The sequence below is a fragment of the Copadichromis virginalis genome, linkage group LG6 (genome assembly GCF_057382275.1).
Source record: "Copadichromis virginalis isolate Kocher_CV1m ecotype Utaka linkage group LG6, C_Virginalis_male_GT1.1, whole genome shotgun sequence".
In the NCBI taxonomy this organism is placed as follows: Eukaryota; Metazoa; Chordata; class Actinopteri; order Cichliformes; family Cichlidae; genus Copadichromis; species Copadichromis virginalis.
Genome location: NC_140623.1, coordinates 43,704,430 through 43,728,216, shown reverse-complemented (window position 1 = coordinate 43,728,216; position 23,787 = coordinate 43,704,430). Strand labels below are relative to the sequence as shown.

General features: G+C 43.5%; 1 protein-coding gene across 1 annotated transcript in view; it reads left to right on the top strand.

The window, feature by feature from the left end:
* The window catches only part of LOC146708628 (NACHT, LRR and PYD domains-containing protein 3-like), a 23,220-nt gene extending 274 nt beyond the window's left edge, over positions 1 to 22,946 (top strand). Inside the window, exons 2-9 of the mRNA XM_085460540.1 lie at positions 5,396 to 5,696; positions 9,827 to 11,681; positions 11,876 to 12,049; positions 13,674 to 13,847; positions 13,952 to 14,125; positions 19,052 to 19,225; positions 21,754 to 21,800; positions 21,981 to 22,946. Of these exons, the coding sequence (XP_085316666.1) occupies positions 5,405 to 5,696; positions 9,827 to 11,681; positions 11,876 to 12,049; positions 13,674 to 13,847; positions 13,952 to 14,125; positions 19,052 to 19,225; positions 21,754 to 21,800; positions 21,981 to 22,498 (3,408 nt within the window). The 5' untranslated portion in view covers positions 5,396 to 5,404 and the 3' untranslated portion in view covers positions 22,499 to 22,946. The remainder of the gene's footprint in view (positions 1 to 5,395; positions 5,697 to 9,826; positions 11,682 to 11,875; positions 12,050 to 13,673; positions 13,848 to 13,951; positions 14,126 to 19,051; positions 19,226 to 21,753; positions 21,801 to 21,980) is intronic.
* Positions 22,947 to 23,787: the final 841 nt, after the last annotated feature.

Here is a 23,787-nt window from a genome sequence, read left to right as displayed (position 1 = left end):
AGCATCATACTCTAACATACTTTACTGAATACTTGTATTTACCTTCATTACCATATGTGTGAATACTTCTCTGTGATTTATGGTGTCATTTTTCTGAATCTGTCATGTAAGTATTTTACTAAGTATTGGTTGTCTACACAGTAATTTAAAGGAAAAAGACGCCAGTAATACTGTAAGTATTTTCATGTAAACAGTACAGTTTTTGAGAATTTTAGAGAAAGGGGGCAAAACAACTCCACTTCCTATATGTGCAATTCCACATTGCTATCAGTGCAGCTGACTGTATTATAGAGTAGCCCATTGATCAGAGATCACTGATCAATAACCATGAGTCCCACTCACAGAGAGTCAGGGAATGGCTGCAATCACAGCATTGTAACATGGTGACAGATGTACCCTCAGGCCCCCTCCTCGATTCAGAGATGGTCTTTCCCTTTTCAGTGACTGGAAGTGAAGACAGATGTAACATTGTACGAGACCATTGTTTCATCTGACTCCCTAACGACATCTCTCACCCTCTGTACGAAATCCAAGGTGTTCTGGATGTGGTGTTCAGAGCTGCCTTCCAAGACTCAAGATTTAAGGTCTTTATTGTCAATGCAACAATATACACAGTATACAGCGTACCGAAATGCCATTCATATAAATGCATGGTGCATTTATAAAAAAAATGGAGATAGATTATTTATATTCTTCTTTTAATATATTCTAAGAATATAAATAATCTATGTGCAAGAGATATGAAACTAGAAATTACAAATAAATAATAAATCGCTAAATTTGGGTTAAGTTAAGAGATAAAAAGGTACTATTAGCAACTATATCTATGTACAATAAACCAAGACAGGAATGAGACAATACAAAGTGGATTGTGCCATTAAAGTAAAGTGAGATGTTGTGCAGTGGTATTAAATATCAGGTTCAAGTTATGAGTCAGGATATTGTAGACGAGACAGGACGAAGACATGTGCAAGATGCAAAATGTGCAAATATAGTATAATTTAGATGTGTGTTCAGTAACTATGTGACTGAGTGTGCAGTAAGCGTATTGTTCCCAGGTCCAGTTTGTAGTGGATTTGTGGAAGTTTGTGTTGTTTTTGAGTCTTCTGATGAGTATTGCAAGGTGTTTGTAAAGGTGTTTGTGTTTGGTGGTAGTGAGTTTAGGGCTCTGACTGCTTGTAGGAAGAAGCTCTTGCAGTGTCTTTTTGTCTCGGTTTTGATGCTGTGAAATCGTCGGCCAGATAGAAGGAGGGAGAACAGTGCATGTGAGGGGTGGAAAGTGTCCTTCACTATGCTGTTCGCATGTCGGATGATGTGTTTGTGGTAGAGTTGGGACATGGGTGGGAGAGGGCCTCCAATGATCCTGTATACATATGTATACATATGTATTAGGGGTGCAACGATACACAAAATTCACGGTTCGGTTCGATACTTTGGTGTCACGGTTCGATATTTTTTCGATACAAAAAATATGTTCATGCATTTTTAATTTGTCATTTATTAAAATTATAAATATATATTTTAACTCAAAAGTACAGTTTTTAAATTTAACCCTAACCCTTGTGCGTGTTTTTTATTTTGACAGCGAATGCACACCTGCGGACCACTTATGTGCAGCCTTGGTTATTTAGCTCATCATATCGCAGCCACAGAAATTCTTTTGTCCATGAAACCATAAAGCTGCACTTTCTTTTTGCCTTATAGTCTGATTTGTCATAACTTCTCCGTTTTGTGGTAAGCTTTTCTTTGGCTGTCACTTCTTCACCCTGACCTGTCTTATTTGGCTCAGCAGAACTAAAATATATATCCTGCTGCTTTTACACACGGACTCACATAAGCTCAGCGATTCTCTGCGCGATCAACCTCTCACATGTTTAAGCTGCGGGAGATTTCACTTGTCATGTTTGCATAGTAAGCTAACGATTAATAAGACGATGTCAGAGGAATTGGTGCACAAATTATCATCACTCACAGATCAGTGCTGTCGCTCTCTATACACAGTTCGCGCGATTGCAAAGTGAAAGCAAAAAAACGAGCGCAAATTCAAACGCGACTTCAATATGTCACATATTGACAGTGGCTCACCGATGCCAATGACATAATTACCCAGCTACATTTCTGAAAGAATGCAAAAGCATTGACATATATTTTTCCTACAATAGCCCGACGGGCAGGGCAGAGATAGATTTTGGTAGCCCGACTGAAAAAATCGCTAGCCCCGGGACGTCGGGCTAGCGATATTGCGAGCCCTGTATCTGATTGAGGAATCACTCATCTTTGGAAAAGAGAGTTTATTACAGAGAAATGGCTCTTTCCAAAATAAAAGCTATACTATCCGCTTCTTCTGGGCTATATTCTCAGCAGCATAAGGAGAATCATGTGCTAACAGCTGTCTAAATGACTCGGCTAAAGTTAGTAGCATGCTTGTTGTTTTTGTCTTTGCACTAGGATGATGTCGGCGTAAATGTGCAGTCATATTCGTTGTGTTCCCGCTAGTGCTTTCAGGTTAATCTCGTTGAAATGACCTTAACGCCACAACACGGCAAATCTCCGTTAACGAGCTACCGCCGATCGCCCCGTGCATGGGGCTAGACGGCCAACACGTTAACGAGCTAACTGCGCTAGCACACTAGTTCACACCAATGTAATTGAGCATTGCATGGCAAACATACTGTTTTACTTTAGTCCATGACTCGCTTACCTTCAGGGTCATACGTCACATGAAAACCAAAATAATTCCAAACGCCAGATCTGAATGAGGGTGGGGGAGGTGCCCTGCGCTCTTCCTTCTGACTATGCTGTCTGTGTTGAGCGCTCAGTGGATCTGCGCTGGACAGTGCAGCCTAGGCGGAGTAGTCGAACACAGATTCACTGAGCGCTCAACACAGACAGCATCGTCAGAAGGAAAATTGATAAAATAAATTACAAATGTTGTATTGTTCGATACATATGCGTACCGAACCGAAAGCACTGTATCGAACGGTTCAATATCGATACGAATATCGTTGCACCCCTAATATGTATATATATACATATGTATATATATGTATATATACATATGTATACATACATATGTATATATACATATGTATACATATGTATATATACATATGTATACATACATATGTATATATACATATGTATGTATACATATGTATGTATACATACATATGTATACATATGTATGTATACATATACATATGTATACATATGTATATGTATACATATGTATATATACAGTGGGGCAAAAAAGTATTTAGTCAGCCACCGATTGTGCAAGTTCCCCCACCTAAAATGATGACAGAGGTCAGTAATTTGCACCAGAGGTACACTTCAACTGTGAGAGACAGAATGTGGAAAAAAAATCCATGAATCCACATGGTAGGATTTGTAAAGAATTTATTGGTAAATCAGGGTGGAAAATAAGTATTTGGTCAATAACAAAAATACAACTCAATACTTTGTAACATAACCTTTGTTGGCAATAACAGAGGTCAAACGTTTACTATAGGTCTTTACCAGGTTTGCACACACAGTAGCTGGTATTTTGGCCCATTCCTCCATGCAGATCTTCTCGAGAGCAGTGATGTTTTGGGGCTGTCGCCGAGCAACACGGACTTTCAACTCCCGCCACAGATTTTCTATGGGGTTGAGGTCTGGAGACTGGCTAGGCCACTCCAGGACTTTCAAATGCTTCTTACGGAGCCACTCCTTTGTTGCCCGGGCGGTGTGTTTTGGATCATTGTCATGTTGGAAGACCTCGTTTCATCTTCAAAGTTCTCACTGATGGAAGGAGGTTTTGGCTCAAAATCTCACGATACATGGCCCCATTCATTCTGTCCTTAACACGGATCAGTCGTCCTGTCCCCTTGGCAGAAAAACAGCCCCATAGCATGATGTTTCCACCCCCATGCTTCACAGTAGGTATGGTGTTCTTGGGATGCAACTCAGTATTCTTCTTCCTCCAAACACGACGAGTTGAGTTTATACCAAAAAGTTCTACTTTGGTTTCATCTGACCACATGACATTCTCCCAATCCTCTGCTGTATCATCCATGTGCTCTCTGGCAAACTTCAGACGGGCCTGGACATGCACTGGCTTCAGCAGCGGAACACGTCTGGCACTGCGGGATTTGATTCCCTGCCGTTGTAGTGTGTTACTGATGGTGACCTTTGTTACTTTGGTCCCAGCTCTCTGCAGGTCATTCACCAGGTCCCCCCGTGTGGTTCTGTGATCTTTGCTCACCGTTCTCATGATCATTTTGACCCCACGGGATGAGATCTTGCGTGGAGCCCCAGATCGAGGGAGATTATCAGTGGTCTTGTATGTCTTCCATTTTCTGATGATTGCTCCCACAGTTGATTTTTTCACACCAAGCTGCTTGCCTATTGTAGATTCACTCTTCCCAGTCTGGTGCAGGTCTACAATACTTTTCCTGGTGTCCTTCGAAAGCTCTTTGGTCTTGGCCATGGCGGAGTTTGGAGTCTGACTGTTTGAGGCTGTGGACAGGTGTCTTTTATACAGATGATGAGTTCAAACAGGTGCCATTCATACAGGTAACGAGTGGGGGACAGAAAAGCTTCTTACAGAAGACGTTACAGGTCTGTGAGAGCCAGAGATTTTCCTTGTTTGAGGTGACCAAATACTTATTTTCCACCCTACTTTACGAATAAATTCTTTACAAATCCTACCATGTGGATTCATGGATTTTTTTTCACATTCTGTCTCTCACAGTTGAAGTGTACCTCTGGTGCAAATTACTGACCTCTGTCATCATTTTAAGTGGGGGAACTTGCACAATCGGTGGCTGACTAAATACTAAATACATATGTATATATATACATATGTATACATATGTATACATACATATGTATGTATACATATGTATGTATACATACATATGTATATATAGATATGTATGTATATAGATATGTATGTATATATATGTATACATATGTATATATATACATATGTATACATATGTATATATATACATATGTATACATATGTATACATATACATATGTATATATATACATATGTATACATATGTATATATATACATATGTATACATATGTATATATACTGACGTCGTGATGTCATGACGTAATCGAAGCACTAGGTGCGGTGACTCCCAAGCTAGGCGAGTGGCTCCAGCAGATCCCGGGAACAACATCGGAGATCTCTGTCCAGAAGAGCGCAGTCCTGGGAACAGCTAAGATACTGCAGGACCCTCAAGCTCCCAGGCCTCTGGTAGAGGACCCGAGCTGGAAGGATTGACCGCCCACAGGGGCGAGTGGGGAATTATATATACACATACATATACATACACACACACTTTATCACAACAACAGTTGAATTGAATTGAATTGACTTTTATTGTCTGACTATCAGGGAGCTCTCATGACGTCAGTCGACCTCTTGGACATTCTGGAGGAGTTGACAGGAAAGGAGTTTGATGACTTTAAGTGGTTCCTGCAGCAGGACAGCTGCCTGGAAGGCCTTCCATCAATCAAAGCATGTCAGCTGGAAAAAGCAGAAAGGCGGGACACCGTGACTCTGATGGTACAGATCTACAGACTTCCAGGAGCTGTGGAGGTGACCAGAAAGGTTCTAGAAAGGATCAGCAGGAATGACCTGTTGCAGAGCTTGTCTTCTCTCTCACACACACAGGCTCGTCTTCATCACCCTGAAGGTAAACTTGGAATTTTGGGTATTTAAGGAAGTCTTGAAAGACATAACTGAGCCAACTTTATTTATAGGGCACATTAAAAACAGCAACCACTGCCCAAAGTGCTGGACACACATGATAAATTTAGACAATAATATTAAGGGTTTTGGTAAAAAGTTTACAAAGAAAATCTTTACTTGTCCTACTGCTATCTCACTTCCACTATAACTGCTAACTGAGGGAGGGGAGGAAGAACATTAGAACATTATATATGATATATACATTAGGTGAGTGTGCAGTAGTAGCATGTATGCAGCAAGCAGGTGAATTCTGTACATTAAGTGAATTAAATAAGAATAGACAATCTGACTATTTTACAGAATCTGAACATATCTAAAATGAAAGGAATTTGAAATGTACATTGTGCCGGTGTGTTTAGAGTGTCTGGAAGAGAGTCCTGTCTCAGCCACTTATGGATGATGTGAGAGGGTGTGTGTGTGTGTGTGTGTGTGTGTGTGTGTGTGTGTGTGTGTGTGTGTGTGTGTGTGTGTGTGTGTTTAGGGCACGGATGGCTTGGGGATAGAAGCTCCTCTTGAGTCTCTCTGTCCTTGCCCGGAAGATGCGGAACCTTCTACCAGATTGCAGAAGTTGGAACAGTTTGTTGCCAGGATGGGACGGGTCCTTCAGTATCTGCTCTAGTCCGGCATCTCCTGGTGTAGGTGTCCTGAAGCGGGGGGAGAGCAATCCTGCAGCAGCGTTCTGCTGTACGGATCACTCTCTGGAGAGCTTTTTGGTCCTTCACACAGCTGTTCCCAAACCACGATGTCATGTTCTGTGTGAGGATGCTCTCCACAGCGCCTGTATAGAAAGTCCTGAGGATCTTTGGAGAGACCCTGAACTTCCTCAGTTGTCGTAGGTGATACAGGCGCTGCCTAGCCTTTTTGGTCTGGACCTGAATGTGGGCAGCCCATGTCAGGTCTGAGGAGATGTGGACACCGAGATACTTGAAGGACTGCACCCTCTCCACTGGAGCTCCATTGATGATGATGGGCTTGTAGTCTCTGTGCTGACTCCTTCTGAAGTCCACCACCAGCTCCTTGGTCTTGCTGACGTTCAGCTGGAGGTGGTTGTCCTGGCACCACGATGCCAGATTCTTCACTTCATCCATGTAGGCCGCCTCATCGTTGTTGGAGATGGCACCCAACACCACTGTGTCGTCAGCAAACTTCACAATGGTGTTGGAGCCATGGGTGGCCACACAGTCTGAAGTGTAGAGGGAGTAGAGCAGTGGCGAGAGGACACATCCCTGAGGTGCTCCTGTGTTGATGGTGATGCTGTTGGAGAAGCACCTGCCCACCCTCACCACCTGAGTTCTGCCAGTGAGGAAGTCCAACACCCATGCACACAGACGGCTGTTAAGTCCCAGATCCCTCAGCTTTGTGAACAGTCTGCAGGGCACTATTGTGTTAAACGCTGAACTGTAATCAACAAACAGCATTCGCACATAGTTACCCTGTGTGAAGCTTCTACTCCTCCTCAGTGGAGAGTGTGCTCTCCTCCTGCCTCGTGTTTGGTACTCAGGGGCCACAACTGAAAACAGGAAGGCTGCACAGGGGTCATTAACAACTCCCAAATAACTTACTGGCTGCCCTCTGCCACCCCTGGAGGCCATCTCCAGATCCTCCTGTCTCAGGAAAACCAGGGGCATCACAGGCGAGCCCCGCCCACCACCTATTTGACCCGCTGCCCTCTCAGGCCAGTCAGGTCCCATACCTCCAGACTCACCAACAGCTTCTTCCCCTGGGCCAGTCAGACTGCTAACAAACACTATCCTCCACCCACCACCCCAACAATCCCGACTCTAGAGTCTTTTCTTTGCACTACTTCCAAGCATTTGTTCTCCAGTGTGTGACTTTCTCTTGTTTGTTATTTATTCCTGCTGTCTACTATTCGTATTTTATTCTGGCACAGTCAGTGGAGAGCACCCAACACCGAAGAGAGGCATGAAAGCTGAAGAGTCCGCCTCCCATTTTACTTTTAAATATCCTGCCATGGTAAGCTGTGTGACAGGCAGGATGACGCACCCCTTAATTTTGCGGACGGATTGGCCCAGGTTCGGTAAATTAATTGGACTGTGTGTCAGTATGCAATCGCGGCCGGTAGGGACATGCGAGGTCTGTGTGGTGCTCAGCGGAGGAGTCAGTGGGGCCTTCTCGGGAGACCCCATCGGCTCCAGTTACACTCATTACCATTAATGGAGGTCCTGAGCGCATTGGCATGGACCTCATCGCGCCATTTCACACGGCTATCGCTTTGTGTTAGTTCTGGTGGATTTGCAAGGCAATATCCACAAACAGTGCCACTGCACACCATTTCTGCTAAGTGTGGCACAGGTGCTATTTCAGGTCATCTCTTGAGTCGGTATCCTGAAAAAGATACTGACTGACCAAAGAACTTCATAGATGTCTAGCTTTACGAATTGTAGGGCATTAAGCCTACCACCCTCAGTATGATGGGCTGGTGGAGCGGCTGAATAAGACCTTAATGTCCATGATTCGGAAGTTCGTTCACGAAGATGAACGCAACTGGGATCGTTGGTTGGACTCCAGATTCCACCATTCCTGCCTCCCTTCATTTGTGATGACCATTGCACACAGGTGTGGATGTGGATGTTGTGGATGTTGCTGCATTGCAACAGCATTTTGCAAATGTGTTCTCCCCCTTACCCAGCTGTATGACTGTTATGGTGCATCAATTTGACAAGCGGCCTGGCGTGATGGTCCGTTCACGACCCTACAGGTTACTGGAGCACAGAAGACAAATCATGCAAAGGGAATTGGTGGAGGTTTTGAAGCTGGGAGTAATAGAAGAGTCACACATCGCTTGGTGTAGCCCCATAGTTCTGGTAGTGAAGAAAGATGGATCTATATGGTTCTGCATAGACTATCGCAAGGTGAATGAGGTGTCACAGTTTGATGCTTATCCCATGCCGATGCTGGATTTAACCGAGGGCTACTGGCAGATTGCCTGGTCTGCAGAGTCAAAGTAAAAAAGGGCCTTCTCTACTCTTTACGGTTTGTACCAGTTCGTTACACTAATGTTCGGCTTGTTCGGAGCCCCTGCCACCTTCCAGCGTCTCAGAGACCGGTTGCTGCGTCCTTATGCTGCATATGCTGCAGCTGACCTAGAAGACATCATCATCAATAGTGACACTTGGGCGGAGCATATGCAGCGGGTGGTAGTGGTCCTGGAGTCTCTGAGGCAGGCGGGGTTCACGGCCAACCCGAAAAAGTGTGTGGTTGGACGGAGGGACGTATAGTTTCTGGGGTACCAATTGGGTTGTGAGCATGTGCAGCCACAGATGGATTAAACAGCAGCTATTGCATCCTGTCCGCGTCTCAAGACCGGCTAGGCCAGATGGCTCCCCGGCACAAATTGGGCGGTGGGGGGGTGGCACTGTGTGGTTGGTGGCTCAGCTGCAGGGGAGGAGTGGAGCAGCAGGTTCATGGTTTGGTGTCAGGGAGGCTGGTTTTGCACAGCCAGTGAGCATTTTGCATTCCCTATTTCAGTAGCAACCAGGCCTGGAGAGGAGGCTGCTGCTGGAGGAGAGCACTGGAGCCAGGGCAGCGTGCACTGGAAGGTCCCAAAAGGTGACATAAAGCAGATTGTGTGATAACAATAAAAAAACACAAACCACAGTTACGGAGTTGTGTCAGGTCCTTCTGAGATCACAGAAGTATTTTATGAGGATGGTCAGAGGGCAGAGGGGAGAATACACAAGTAAACTGCTGTTGCAATGCAGCAACATCTGCTGCGTGGGCTTTAATTGTCACAAGGAAGTGAGGCCACCTCATAATGAGCATTACCTGCTTGCTGTGTGACAACATAGGTTCCTTACACCTAGCAAGTAGTTTCATCCAGAGGGCTGGATCCAGGGCCAGGGATTCACTAAATTCAGTAACCTGAGGACATTTTAACTCTGGCTTAACATTTTTTTTTTAAATTTTTACCAGTGCTGTTGTATTATTGATCTTCCTCTGAACAATGAAAGCTTAACTTTATGGAACTTTTTGTTTACTGCTTCCAACAACAACATGGGTATTCGTGAAATATACACAGCACACTTTGTATTTTTCCCCTCATGTTTGATACAGATGTGGTGGTTCCAGTACCAGAGCCTCGCCCCATCAAGTTTTTCCAGCAAATACTTCAATCAAACTTCCAGGACAAGTTTATGTGCACCCAAGAAGGTTGGACAGAAGATAAACAGTGTCTGGTTGATATCTACACAGAGCTGTACATCACAGCTGGGTATGATGTACATATCAACACACAGCATGAGATCCAGCAGATTGACAAAGTATGGAAGCCAGCAGAGCCAGAGAAACCTATTAGACCCACAGACATGTTCAAACATCCTTCAGGAGACTACAGACCCATCAAAACAGTGATGACCAATGGAATCGCAGGAATTGGAAAAACTTTCCTTGTCCAGAAGTTTGTTTTGGACTGGGCTGAACAAAGGTCCAATCAAGATGTGCATCTGATTTTCCCCTTCACCTTCCGTCAGCTGAATCCTCTGAAGGGAGAAAAGTTCAGTTTGGCAGAGCTCATTCATGAATGCATCCCAGAAACTGTAGGCATCCCACAGGAGGCTCTTAATTACATCTTTACAGATGTTCAGTCATCAGGAATCACCAACTATGACAAGAGTAAATTCAAACTTCTGTTTGTGTTTGATGGGCTGGATGAGAGCCGCCTTCATCTCGACCTTCATTCTGAAGACATTCGCTCTGTCGATGTAACAAAGGCAACTAAAACAGATGTCCTGCTGAGGAAACTCATCAATGGGAAACTGCTACGCTCTGCTCGCATCTGGGTAACCACACGGCCTGCAGCGGCCAATCAGATCCCTCGAGAGTTTATCAGCAGTACAACAGAGGTCAGGGGGTTCACCGACCAACAGAAAGAGGACTACTTCAGGAAGAGAGTCAAAGGTAAGGAGGAGGCTGACAAACTCATCTCCCATATCGTGACATCACGAAGCCTCCACATCATGTGCCACATCCCAGTCTTCTGCTGGATCACTGCAACAGTTCTGGAGGATGTGTTGAAAACCAGAGAGGGAGTAGAGCTGCCCAAGACTCTGACTGAGATGTACGCAGAGTTCCTGATGTTTCAGATTGATCGGACAAAAGAAAAGTATGGCCCAGAGAAGAGCATTCAATACATTAAGTCATTAGCAAAACTGGCCTTTGAGCAGCTGGAAAAGGGCAACCTGATCTTCTATGAGAAGGATCTGAGACAGAGCGGCATTGATTTCAGTGAAGCCTCGGTGTGCTCAGGAGTGTTCACAGAGATCTTCAAAGAAGATCGAGGAAGGAAAGGGAAAGACAAGATGTTCAGCTTCGTCCATCTGAGCGTTCAGGAGTTTCTGGCTGCTCTTTATGTGAGGATGTCGCTTATAAATAGCAACAAAAATGTGATGCTTTCACCACAGCCCTCAATGCGCAATCTTCAACTGCTTTTAAGTAAAACATCTTCAAAGAAGATCCACAGGATTTCGATTGACAGGGCCTTACAGAGTCCAAACGGACACCTGGACTTGTTCCTTCGCTTCCTCTTGGGTCTTTCACTGCAGACCAATCAGGATAAACTACAGAGCCTACTGAAAAAAACAGACTGTCAGTCAAAAACCAACCAGAAAACAATCCAGTATATCAAGGAGAAGCTCAGTGAGAATCTGTCTCCAGAGAGAAACATTAATCTTCTCCACTGCCTGAATGAACTAAATGATCGTTCTTTAATAGAGGAAATCCAACAGTATCTAAGTTCAGGAAGCCTCTCCACATATGAACTTTCTCCAGCTCAGTGGTCAGCTTTGGTCTTCATCTTACTGTCATCAGAAGAACATCTGCATGTTTTTGACCTGAAGAAATATTCTGCTTCTGCTTCAGAAGAAGCTTTTTTGAGGCTTTTGCCAGTGGTCAAAGCCTCCACCAAAGCTCTGTAGGTGCACAGATAACCAGATATTGCAATGGCATCACAGGTGCTAGTTTTTGTTAAATTATTTAAATTATGTAAAACTAATAGTCATCATATCTCATGAGGAAATTTGTTCAAACAATAATATAATTATTCATTTTATAATTACTACAGTAGTTTTTTATAGCATATAAACAGCATCACTATTTCCTCTACAGATTGAGTGGCTGTAATCTGTCAGAGAGAAGCTGTGAAGCTTTGTCTTCAGTTCTCAGTTCCCAGTCCTCCAATCTGAGAGAACTGGACTTGAGTAACAACAGTTTGCAGGGATTGGGTCTGAAGTTGCTCTCTGCAATACTGGAGACTCCTCACTGTACACTACAGAGCCTCAGGTAAGCTGAAATGTTGTATTATAATGCTGCAGTGGATTATGTTCCATGTTTATCATTTATCATCATTGTTTGTTTATACTTTAACTCATAAACACAACTGTATAGGAATTAATGCTGTCTGACTGCAAACAGGTGGACAGTGGTTTGTATCATATCTATCTAATAGACTCCAGTTTGTGCATGTAAATGGAGAGTCCTCTTCACACACTGAGGTTAATTATGGAGTTCCACAGGGTTCAGTGCTAGGACCAATTCTGTTTACATTATACATGCTTCCCTTAGGCAGCATCATTAGAAGACATAGCATACATTTACACTGCTATGCAGATGACACCCAGCTCTATCTGTCCATGAAGCCAGATAACACACACCAATTAGTTAAACTGCAGGAATGTCTTAAAGACATAAAGACCTGGATGGCCGCTAACTTTCTGCTTCTTAATTCAGATCAAACTGAGGTTATTGTACTCGGCCCTGAAAAGCTTAGAAATATGGTATCTAACCAGATTCTTACTCTGGATGGCATTACCTTGGCCTCCAGTAACACTGTGAGGAACCTTGGAGTCATGTTTGACCAGGACATGTCCTTCAACGCACATATTAAACAAATATGTAAGACTGCGTTCTTCCATTTGCACAACATCTCTAAAGTTAGAAATATCCTGTCTCAGAGTGACGCTGAAAAACTAGTTCATGCATTTATTACTTCCAGGCTGGACGACTGTAATGCATTATTATCAGGATGTCCTAAAAACTCCCTGAAAAGCCTTCAGCTAATCCAAAATGCTGCAGCAAGAGTCCTGACAGGGACTAGAAAGAGAGAGCAGATTTCTCCTGTTTTGGCTTCCCTTCATTGGTTTCCTGTTAAGTCCAGAATTGAATTCAAAATCCTGCTCCTCACATACAAGGTCTTAAATAATCAGGCCCCATCTTATCTTAATGACCTTGTAGTACCATATCACCCTATTAGAGCACTTCGCTCTCACTCTGCAGGCCTACTTGTTGTTCCTAGAGTATTTAAAAGTAGAATGGGAGGCAGAGCCTTCAGTTTTCAGGCCCCTCTTCTGTGGAACCAGCTTCCAGTTTGGATTCAGGAGACAGACACTATCTCTACTTTCAGGATTAGGCTTAAAACTTTCCTTTTTGCTAAAGCATATAGTTAGGGCTGGACCAGGTGACCCTGAATCCTCCCTTAGTTATGCTGCAATAGACATGGGCCGCCGGGGGATTCCCATGATGCATTGAGTTTTTCCTTCCAGTCACCTTTCTCACTTACTATGTATTAACAGACCTCTCTGCATTGAATCATATCTGTTATTAACCTCTGTCTCTCTTCCACAGCATGTCTTTATCCTGTCTTCCTTCTCTCACCCCAACCGGTCGCAGCAGATGGCCGCCCCTCCCTGAGCCTGGTTCTGCCGGAGGTTTCTTCCTGTTAAAAGGGAGTTTTTCCTTCCCACTGTTGCCAAAGTGCTTGCTCATAGGGGGTCATATGATTGTTGGGTTTTTCTCTGTATCTATGAAGCGCCTTGAGGCGACTTATGTTGTGATTTGGCGCTATATAAATAAAATTGAATTGAATTAAATGCAAGTATATTTATTGCTGTTCGTTGCTTTCTGTCAGGTTGAATCAAACCAATCTCACAGCAAAATGCTGCCAGGACTTCTCACTATTTCTCAACTCCCAGTTCTCCAGTCTGAGAGACCTGGACCTGAGTAACAATGACCTGAAGGATTCAGGAGTGAGACTACTCTCTGATGAAATGGTTCATCATCACTTTAACCTACAGACGCTCAGGTCAGATCACATTGTGAAATATCTATGTAGTGCTCTGTTGCACTATTTGTACTTACCTTGATTATAAAAACTAAGGCTACAAGAAATTTTGTTTTTTTCATCAGGTTGAATCAAACTGGTCTTACAGAGAAATGCTGCCACCAATTGTCGTCGGTACTCAGCTCCCAGGTGTTAAGTCTGAGAATGCTGGACGTGAGTAACAACGATCTGCGCGATTTAGGCGTGAAGCTACTCTCTGCTGGACTGAAGGATTCTGACTGTGCACTAGAGACTCTCAAGTAAGAAGATTACCCCTTGCAAACAGGAGGAAACTGTCATTGTTTTTATATATTGCTCCAGAACTATGTTTGGCAAAATCGGCTCATTTTGTTACTCTAAAACAGTACAAGAGTTGACTTCAGCCTTCACAATACCTTCTAAGATTATTTGAGAAGATTGTTTTAAAATATAGCTCTAATCCATTCACTAATAACTGTGGCAAAGGACATCTAACCCCTAACTGCTAATTATTTTCTTTGTAAGTTTGCATCTTTGCAAACTTTCAATACCTATGAGAGTGCTTTGGTTAACCACTAAATTGCCTTGCTGAGTCACAGCAGTTACAGTAGCTCTTCCATGCTTTGTTGCTTTGTTATTTGTCACTTCTTTTTTACTCCTGGGATTTTCATTTTTTTGTTATTTTAGAGTCCAGTGTTTACACACAAGACTAAATTACGGTACTGAGCATGTCAGTGATACTACATGGAACAGCACTTGTTATCATTGACGAGCTACAGAGGAGACAACTGGGCTGAGAGATGAGTTCGCTCCGGAGCTGGTGATGAGAGAGATGAGGAAATATAAGCTGACCATTCCACTGTCATTATGTGATGTCCTTGGACAATATGAAGGATGACCTCAGAGAACTTATTAAGACCCAGAAAATACTAAATGTTAAGTATGATGGGTTTCACAGAAAGGTTTTTAGGAGGGATGTCGATTTGAATAGTAAGAGGAAACATGTAGAAAGTGCACTGAAGACATCCTATGTCAGATTTCACCTGGATTAACAAGGTCTGTGTCAGGTGCAGAGGAACTAGGATACATTGACGAGAAGTGGAACAAGAATCCATAAGTGAACAAGGGATGAGAATGGGGACCTGTTGGAATGGAAAGTAATTCCAGCTCAAAGGGTTACATGAAGTGGATGTGGATCCTATGGACACCCATTCTTTGACACCCAACATTTGGACCAATGGCAAAACAACTGGTAGTTTAGTGTTCCTTAGAGATTGATGATGTACAACACAAGTGCTACGGCAAGGGGGTGCCATCAGGTCGTCATCATCCCCACCCTCCTAGATTGGGTGACATTCTTGAGATGCTTGGCTACAACTTGAACAGCCAAAATCAAGATAGCACAGAAGTTCGTGGCAGAAAGTTGTGATTAAGAAATGGGTGACTAAGAAGCACAGAAAGCTGGCCATACCTGAGGCCTTGGGAACTGCTAAGCAAAGACTCACAGCTACCCATTTGAAGAGGTATATGAGAACGTTGGAAGCCAGGAGAATAAACCAACTGTTCTCCACTGATGTGTAGTGTCAATGGCAGGAAAACAATTTGAGAGCAGCCCCACCAAAGTTGGAGACTGAGGAATACTAGAAGACCATATGGGAGAAGACTCAACTTATAACAACAATGTTCAATGGCTAGTGGATCTAAGAGCAGACCATATCAATCTCCCTGAACAGGATCCAGTAACCATCACAGTGGGAGACATCCAAGAAAGAGTCTCAAGTATGAAGAGATGGACAGTACCAGCCCTTGACATGACGCTAACAGCATTCCACATGTGTCTAGCAGCACAAATATACCTGCTGCTAATGGATGAGACACACCCAGAATGGCTAACTGATAGCCCTAATCCTCAAGGATTATCAGGAGGGAAAAGTCCCATCCTGCCTCAGCTCCTGTACTAGAATTATATAAGATCAACAGGAACCTTAGGCCACCTTCAAGCAAATTACACCACAAAGTGAGAGATTTACCAAAGAGATGCTTTGTCCTTACTGCTGTTATGCATAGGCCTGAACCACCTCAGCCAGATCGTTGACAAGAGAGGCTACGGATACCGACTACAGAATGGAGCAATTGTTAGCCACCTCCTCTCTTTGGATGACATCAAGCTGAATGCCAGGACTGGAGAAGACATCGACTGATTCATACCACTAGGATGTAGAGCAGCGACATCAGAATGTCATTTAGATTAGAGAAGTGTAGTCGGATAGTAACAAAGAGAGGGAAGGTAGTCAGAAGTGAGGAGATTACATTACCAGATAGTAAGGACAGTCACAAGTACCTGGGGCACCACAGGCAAATTGGAACCGTGAAAAGGTCTCTAGGAAAGCTGCAACCACCAAGTACCTGCAGAGGGTCAGGCAAGTCCTGAGGAGTCAGCTGAATGTAACTAAGAAGTTAAGGAAGTCCAGACACTTTTCTTTCCAAGCTCCTTAGACTACGATGACCTGGAGGACTGAGAACCTTCACAGACACAAGAGGAAAAAGAACAGTAGCCATCATGGAAAAACAGCACAGAGGCACTAATCATGGCAGCACAGGAATAACCTCTGAGCACACTGACAACACCAGGCAAGACCCCAGGTGGAGGCTATGTAAAGATACCCCTGAGACAATCCAGCACATAACAGCAGGGTATGAGATGCAAAGGGAGTGCATACATGGAACGCCATAACCAAGTCGCTGGTATAGCATATAGGAACATCTGTGTCGAGTATGGCCTGGACGTCCCGAGGTTGAATCGGGATATGCCCCCTAGAGTGGTTGAGAATGACTGAGCTGAGATCCTGTGGGACGTCCAGAGACAGACAAAAGGGTGACAGCTATCCAACGGGACACAGTAGTTGTTAATACATTTAGCTATAATGAGTCATACATAACAAATTTCCCACGTGTGGGACTAATAAAGGTTATCTTATAGCAACATTAGGGAGGAACATGAGAAGCTGAGAGACGAGCTGGAGAAGATGTGGAGGGTGAAGGTAACAGTGGTCCCAGTGGTAATCAGAGCATTAGGTGCAGGGACCCCCAAGCTAGGTGAGTGGCTCCAGCAGATCCAGGAACAACATCTGAGATCTCTGTCCAGAAAAGCATAGCCCTAGGAACAACAAAATAAAGCAAAACAATGCTCCCTCACCCTGCTCACTGCTCAGTTAACACACAATGACACACCTGAGTATTTACTCAGGCTACAATAACTTTGGACACTTGATTCAGTAAAAGCACTGCGCACATCATGTTCTTTCCTCCCCACGCTCTCATAACCTGTATATATTTCTTAATTTCAAATGTGTATTCTATATCTGTATTTAGTTATTGTACAGGGTGGGCATTTATATGGATACACCGTAATAACATGGGAATGGTTGGTGATATTAAAGTCCTGTTTGTGGCACATTAGTATATGTGAGGGGGCAAACTCCTCAAGATGGGTGGTGACCATGGTGGCCATTTAGAAGTCGGCCATCTTGGCTACAACTTTTGTTTTTTCAATAGGAAGAGGGCCATGTGACACATCAGACTTATTGGTAATGTCACAAGAACAACAATGGTGTGCTTGGTTTCAACGTAACTTTATTCTTTCATGAGTTATTTACAAGTTTCTGACCACTTATAAAATGTGTTCAATGTGCTGCCGATTGTGTTGGATTGTCAATGCAACCCTCTTCTCCCACTCTGCACACACTGATAGCAACACCACAGGAGAAATGCCAGCACAGGCATCCAGTATCCGTAGTTTCAGGTGCTGCACATCTCGTATCTTCACACCATAGACAATTGCCTTCAGATGACCCCAAAGATAAAAGTCTAAGGGGGTCAGATCGGGAGACCTTGGGGGCCATTCAACTGGCCCATGACGACCAATCCACTTTCCAGGAAACTGTTCATCTAGGAATGCTCAGACCTGGCACCCATAATGTGGTGGTGCACCATCTTGCTGGAAAAACTCAGGGAACGTGCCAGCTTCAGTGCATAAAGAGGAAACACATCATCATGTAGCAATTTCAAATATCCAGTGGCCTTGAGGTTTCCATTGATGAAGAATGGACCCACTATCATTGTACCCCATATACCACACCAAACCATCACTTTTGTTGTTCCAGCAGTCTTGGAGGGATCCATCCAATGTGGGTTAGTGTCAGACCAATAGCGGTGGTTTTGTTTGTTAACTTCACCATTCACATAAAAGTTTGCCTCATCACTGAACAAAATCTTCTGCGTGAACTGAGGGTCCTGTTCCAATTTCTGTTTTGCCCATTCTGCAAATTCTGTGCGCTGATCTGGGTCAGTAGCTGCAGTAGCTGGAGTTTGTAAGGGTTCCATTTGTGAGTAGCTAATATCCGCCAAAGGGATGTTCGACTAATGCCACTCTTAGCAAATCCAACACTGAACCAGTTTCACGAAACTTAGCAAGCAGTTTGCTAACTGTAGCATGGGAGACGGGTGGTCTCGTAGGGTGTCTTGCATTGAAATCTGCTGCAATGACCCGGTTACTGCGTTCACCAGATATCAACACAATTTCGATCCTCACGTGTTAACCTCTTCGACATGTCAATGGCTGTGAACAAAGAGAAACTTGTAAATAACTCATGAAAGAATAAAGTTACGTTGAAACCAAGCACACCATTGTTTTTCTTGTGACATTACCAATAAGTTTGATGTGTCACATGGCCCTCTTCCTATTGAAAAAACAAAAGTTGTATCCAAGATGGCCGACTTCTAAATGGCCACCATGGTCACCGCCCATCTTGAGGAGTTTGCCCCCTCACATATACTAATGTGCCACAAACAGGACTTTAATATCACCAACCATTCCCATGTTATTACGGTGTATCCATATAAATGCCCACCCTGTATATTCATGTTGTGTGCATTTATTTTGATATACAATCCACTTATTATATATTATGTAAATATATAGAGAAAAAATCCTATCCTTTAGTTCTGTATTAGCATTTTCACCATTATACTAAGACAAACTCATACACAGATACTCCTTTCATTATTTTTTATATTTTTAAGTTGCAACAAAATAACGATTGAAAAATAAAAGCTAATATAGTGTGTGTGTGTGTGTGTGTGTGTGTGTGTGTGTGTGTGTGTGTGTGTGTGTGTGTGTGTGTGTGTGTCTGTCTGTCTGTCTCCAGGCTGTCAGGCTGCCAGATCACAGAGGAGGGCTGTACTTCTCTGGCCTCATCTCTGAATTCCAATCCTTCCCATCTGAGAGAGCTGGATCTGAGCTACAATCACCCAGGAGACTCAGGAGTGAAGCTTCTTTCTGCTGGGCTGAAGGATCCTCAGTGGAGACTTGAAACTCTCTGGTATGAACAGCACACTGGCAGGCTGACGCCTTTCAACTCACCGTCTGCTCCAACAGTGCAGACTGACAGTAAACTGATGAGCTGAGTCCCTGTCCTCACTCATTACATTAATTTCAGTCATGTTTTCAACACTGCTGCAAAATAACTGAGAAGGTTAGTTATCAGCTTACATAGTTACTCACTACCTCGGTACTTGGTATTATTATTAATAACAATAATAATAATAATAGTACATTCTATTTAAGAAAGCGCCTTTCAAAACACTCAAGGACACTGTACACAAGCAATAACAGGAACAAACATAATAAGGATAAAACGTTGAGCAAATAAATAAAATAAATTAAAGTAGCAGGATGGACAAATGTATGTGGAATAGGCTAATGTGAACAGGTGAGTTTTGAGTCTGGATTTAAAAAGAGGGAGGGAAGTGATGTTTCTTATCTCAGGAGGAAGGGATGATAGGGGGCAGAGCAGCAGAAAGCCTTGCGCCCCACGGTGGCTAGCTGGGGGAAGGGACGGAAAGAGAAAGAGAGGAGGAGGATGTGAGACATGGAGAAGGGATGGTGAGCTGAACCAGGTCAGAGAGGTATGAAGGCGAGAGATGATGGATAGCCTTGAACGTGTACAAAAGTATCTTGAAATTGATGCGGTATTTAACTGGAAGTCAGTGAAGCTGCTGCAGAGCAGGAGTGATGTGGTGCATAGAAGGAGTCCTGGTGATGATACGAGCAGCAGAGTTCTGGACACTGTTGAAAACACGCAGTTCTTTGAATCTTTGGGCTGAAGGAAGGACAATACTCGGTGTATAAATGCTCAATCAACAATCATTTATTTCCATACAATTCAACAATAAGAGCATTACAACGTCCGGACGGGAGAGATGCTACCAGAGGGTCAGGCACATGTCTCAAAATGGTGACGGGTTGCTCAGCTTTTTATAGTCTCTAGTGGCCCCCAGCTAGTCCTAAAAGCCAAAACATCACATTTTTCTCTGTTACAGCGCCTAAGTTATGACCTCGGCAGTTGTTTCTCTGCTTTCTGTAAGGTGGGGGTGTGGAATGTGGTCTATCTATCTCCCCTGTCTTTAGACACAGAGTCTCCTGCTTACAACCTTCTTTTCATGATTCAACAATTAAGCATGTCAAGAAAACAGTGTAACACATTCCCAGCAGATCAAGGATACAGAGTGATGCACATTTATCTAATGAACTAATATGTGAATATGTTCTGTTAACTCAAAAGTATAATGAGAACTAAACTACATACAGATCACACACTCTATTTTAAAGGGTATAATATGATCTACAGCAGTATTCTAATTCAACTACTTTGATTACATATATAAGGTAACATATAATAACAGAATAATATCACAACACGCTGAAGCTGATGGATAGATTTTTGACTAAGATCAAAAACTCTCCTCTCCTCTGTCTTCATTATTCTCAATGCAAATGACTTTACTTCCCAGCAGCAGTAACACCAAGATACTTACTGTTACTGACAGAAGTCCAGCAGTCTCCTGTCGGGCGACGTGTTTGGCTACAGCTAAAGCTAAAGGCTTGTGCTTTTTCTCCTTTTCAGTTTCATGCAGCTGATGAATTTTTGACATTATTGTGCTTCTTGTTGGAGACTTGTGAAATGCATCTTGAGAGGCAACTTGCAACACCTTTGTAAAGCCTGTGTCCTCAACAATATTAATAGATCTGCAGTTTGTTGCAATTCACTTGGTAATTGTGTCAGTCAGTTTGTCCGAGGTAGACTTACTGAGTTCCCGACGCTCTATGAGGGGACGCGCTAGCCAAAGTGCTAGCAGCATCTCTGACTAATGTAAGCTCCGCGTTAATGTTTTAATGGTAAATGGCCTGTATTTGTATAGCGCTTTTACTAGTCCCCTCTAGGGACCCCAAAGCGCTTTACACACCCAGTCATCCACACATTCACACACTGGTGGAGGCTACAGTTGTAGCCACGGCTGCCCTGGGGCAGACTGACAGAAGCGAGGCTGCCATATTGCACCATCGGCCCTTCTGGCCACCACCAGTAGGCAACGGGTGAAGTGTCTTGCCCAAGGACACAACGACCGAGACTGTCCGAGCCGGGGCTCGAACCGGCAACCTTCCGATTACGAGGCGAACTCCCAACTCTTGAGCCACGATCGCCCTAAGCTGAGAATACATAAAGTATTGTGCACAATGTGCACAATACTTTATGTCGGTCGACTGCTCCGTCTTGTTGCTTTTTATACTCAAATTTCCCACAAGAGGGCCAGTGTGCTGTTTGTCATCATCCATATTGATTTGGTTGGTTCTGCTGCCCGTCACTACCAGATCTACTGCACATGTGCAAAGGTAACTCTACTTGGACAAACTGCCCCAAATGCGCTGACAGAGACATTTCAGGGATTTTGAGTCATTCAGCGCTGCAGATGTGTTAATTGCGTTAAAAATTTTAATCGGATTAATCGTGACGAATCCACGTTGATTTTGACAACCCTAATATTAATCAGACTTTGTTTCTTCCTCCAGGCTGGAACATTGTGGAGAGCAGAGGCTGAGACCCGGTCTAAAGAAGTGTGAGTGTGTGTTCACTTATTTAAATCAGAAATGTGTGTGTGTGCATTCATTCTCAGTCTGACTGGAGAGCCAAACAATAAACTCCTTAACTTTTCCTCTTATTAACAGTCAGCGTGTGAATAAAGCAGCACGTAAAAGCTTCAGACGATAAAGCGTTTGCTGTTTCCTCTCTCCATCAGATTTCTGTGCACTTGTACCGGACACAAATACATTACACAGAAACCTCAAACTATCTGACAACAACAGGAAGCTGACACGTGTGATGGAAGAGCAGCCATATCCCTTTCACTCAGAGAGGTTTCACTCCTTTGTGCAAATGGTGTGTACCAGTGGACTGACTGGTCGCTGTTACTGGGAGGTGGAGTGGGAAGGAGTGATTGACATAGCAGTGAGTTACAGAGAAAACAGAAACACTTTCCAGAGGGTTCGGTTTGGAGACAATAACTACTCGTGGAGTCTAAGGTGCTCTCATGTTGGGTTCTATGCAATGCACAATAACAGAGGAACACGCGTCTCCTCCTCTGTCCTCGACAGAATAGCAGTGTACGTGGACTGGCCTGCTGGCATGCTGTCCTTCTACAGAATCTCCTCTGACTCACTGATCCACCTCCACACCTTCAACACCACATTCACTGAACCTGTGTATCCTGAGTTCTGGTTGTCCAATCACTCCTCGGTGTCTCTGTGTTCTCTGTAGCAGGGAGATCCTCCAGTGAGGACACGCACTGACACACATGAACAGATGTTTATTATTCTTTTCTCGTCTGGTAGTTTAGACCGATCCGAGTCTGGTTAAGTCCTCAGACATCGGAGAAAGCCCTGGCTTGCACTGAACACTTGTCGGCACTTGGTGGCGCCACAGCGAATGTAATCGCTAGAATGGACCGGATGGATGGACTGATGGTGAATAATACAGACGACCTGTGACATTCTGCATCATAAACATGTTCATTTCATCAGATTACTGGCCTGCTTCTGTGGTTCTGAGTTTAGATGTAAATGTGCATTAAACTACAAATCACATAACGGCTGACACAGTGTTGTACGGATGTTTCTTTTCTTTCATTCTGATCTTCAGATTTAGACTCAATCATCGAACTGAAGCTCAGATTTATTTTTCTGCATAAACTGCATCTTTTAAGTGATTTTCTTTTGACTGTGCATTTTGTGCATCTCTAAATCTTATCACTAGAGAATAAAGCAAACTTCACAGACAGTTAACAGGAGAAAGGAAGCGAGTCACGCCTGATGTGTGATTTCTGTCTAGTTCAAATCGAGAGTTCACGCTGGACCTTATCTCTGGTGACCTGAAACTTTCCTGCTGCTGACCCCATGTGGCGACACAGTTTTGTGTTATACACATGAGGACAGTCCAGAGAAAAACAGCTCTTTATTACAGAGGCTCAAAAATGAATAAGACTCATTTCCAGTGACGGTGAAATTAAATCTGGCTCAGCTGTCGGTTCCTGTTCCTCTTACTGCTGAGAAGATGATCCAACCGCCACAAGATTGGTTCAGATCTCTAGATTCATGTATGTCCAAATTCCTTTGGAAAAATAAACCCCCACGTATAAGCTTAAAAACACTACAAAAGACCAAGGATAAAGGAGGATTAGAACTACCTAACTTTCAGCACTACTTCTTAGCCAACAGGCTTCAGTTTATCTCAGGATGGCTAAAACACACCCTCTTAGATGAACCTTGGCTAGATGTAGAACAAGCACTCTGCAATAATCTAGAGATCTCAGACCTACCATTTATCAGCTCAAACATCCAACGACATGAATGCTTTAAAAGCATCAACATCAGCTCTTCTCTGACAGCATGGTGGGAGTTTCTAAAATTGACGGCGTCTTCATTAATCCCATGCAAACGTACACCTATCTGGAACAACCCTGACATATTACAAAACAATAATATGATAAACTTTTCAGATTGGAGTGATAAAGGAATCAAATATTTAGAACATATACTAGAAGGAACAGA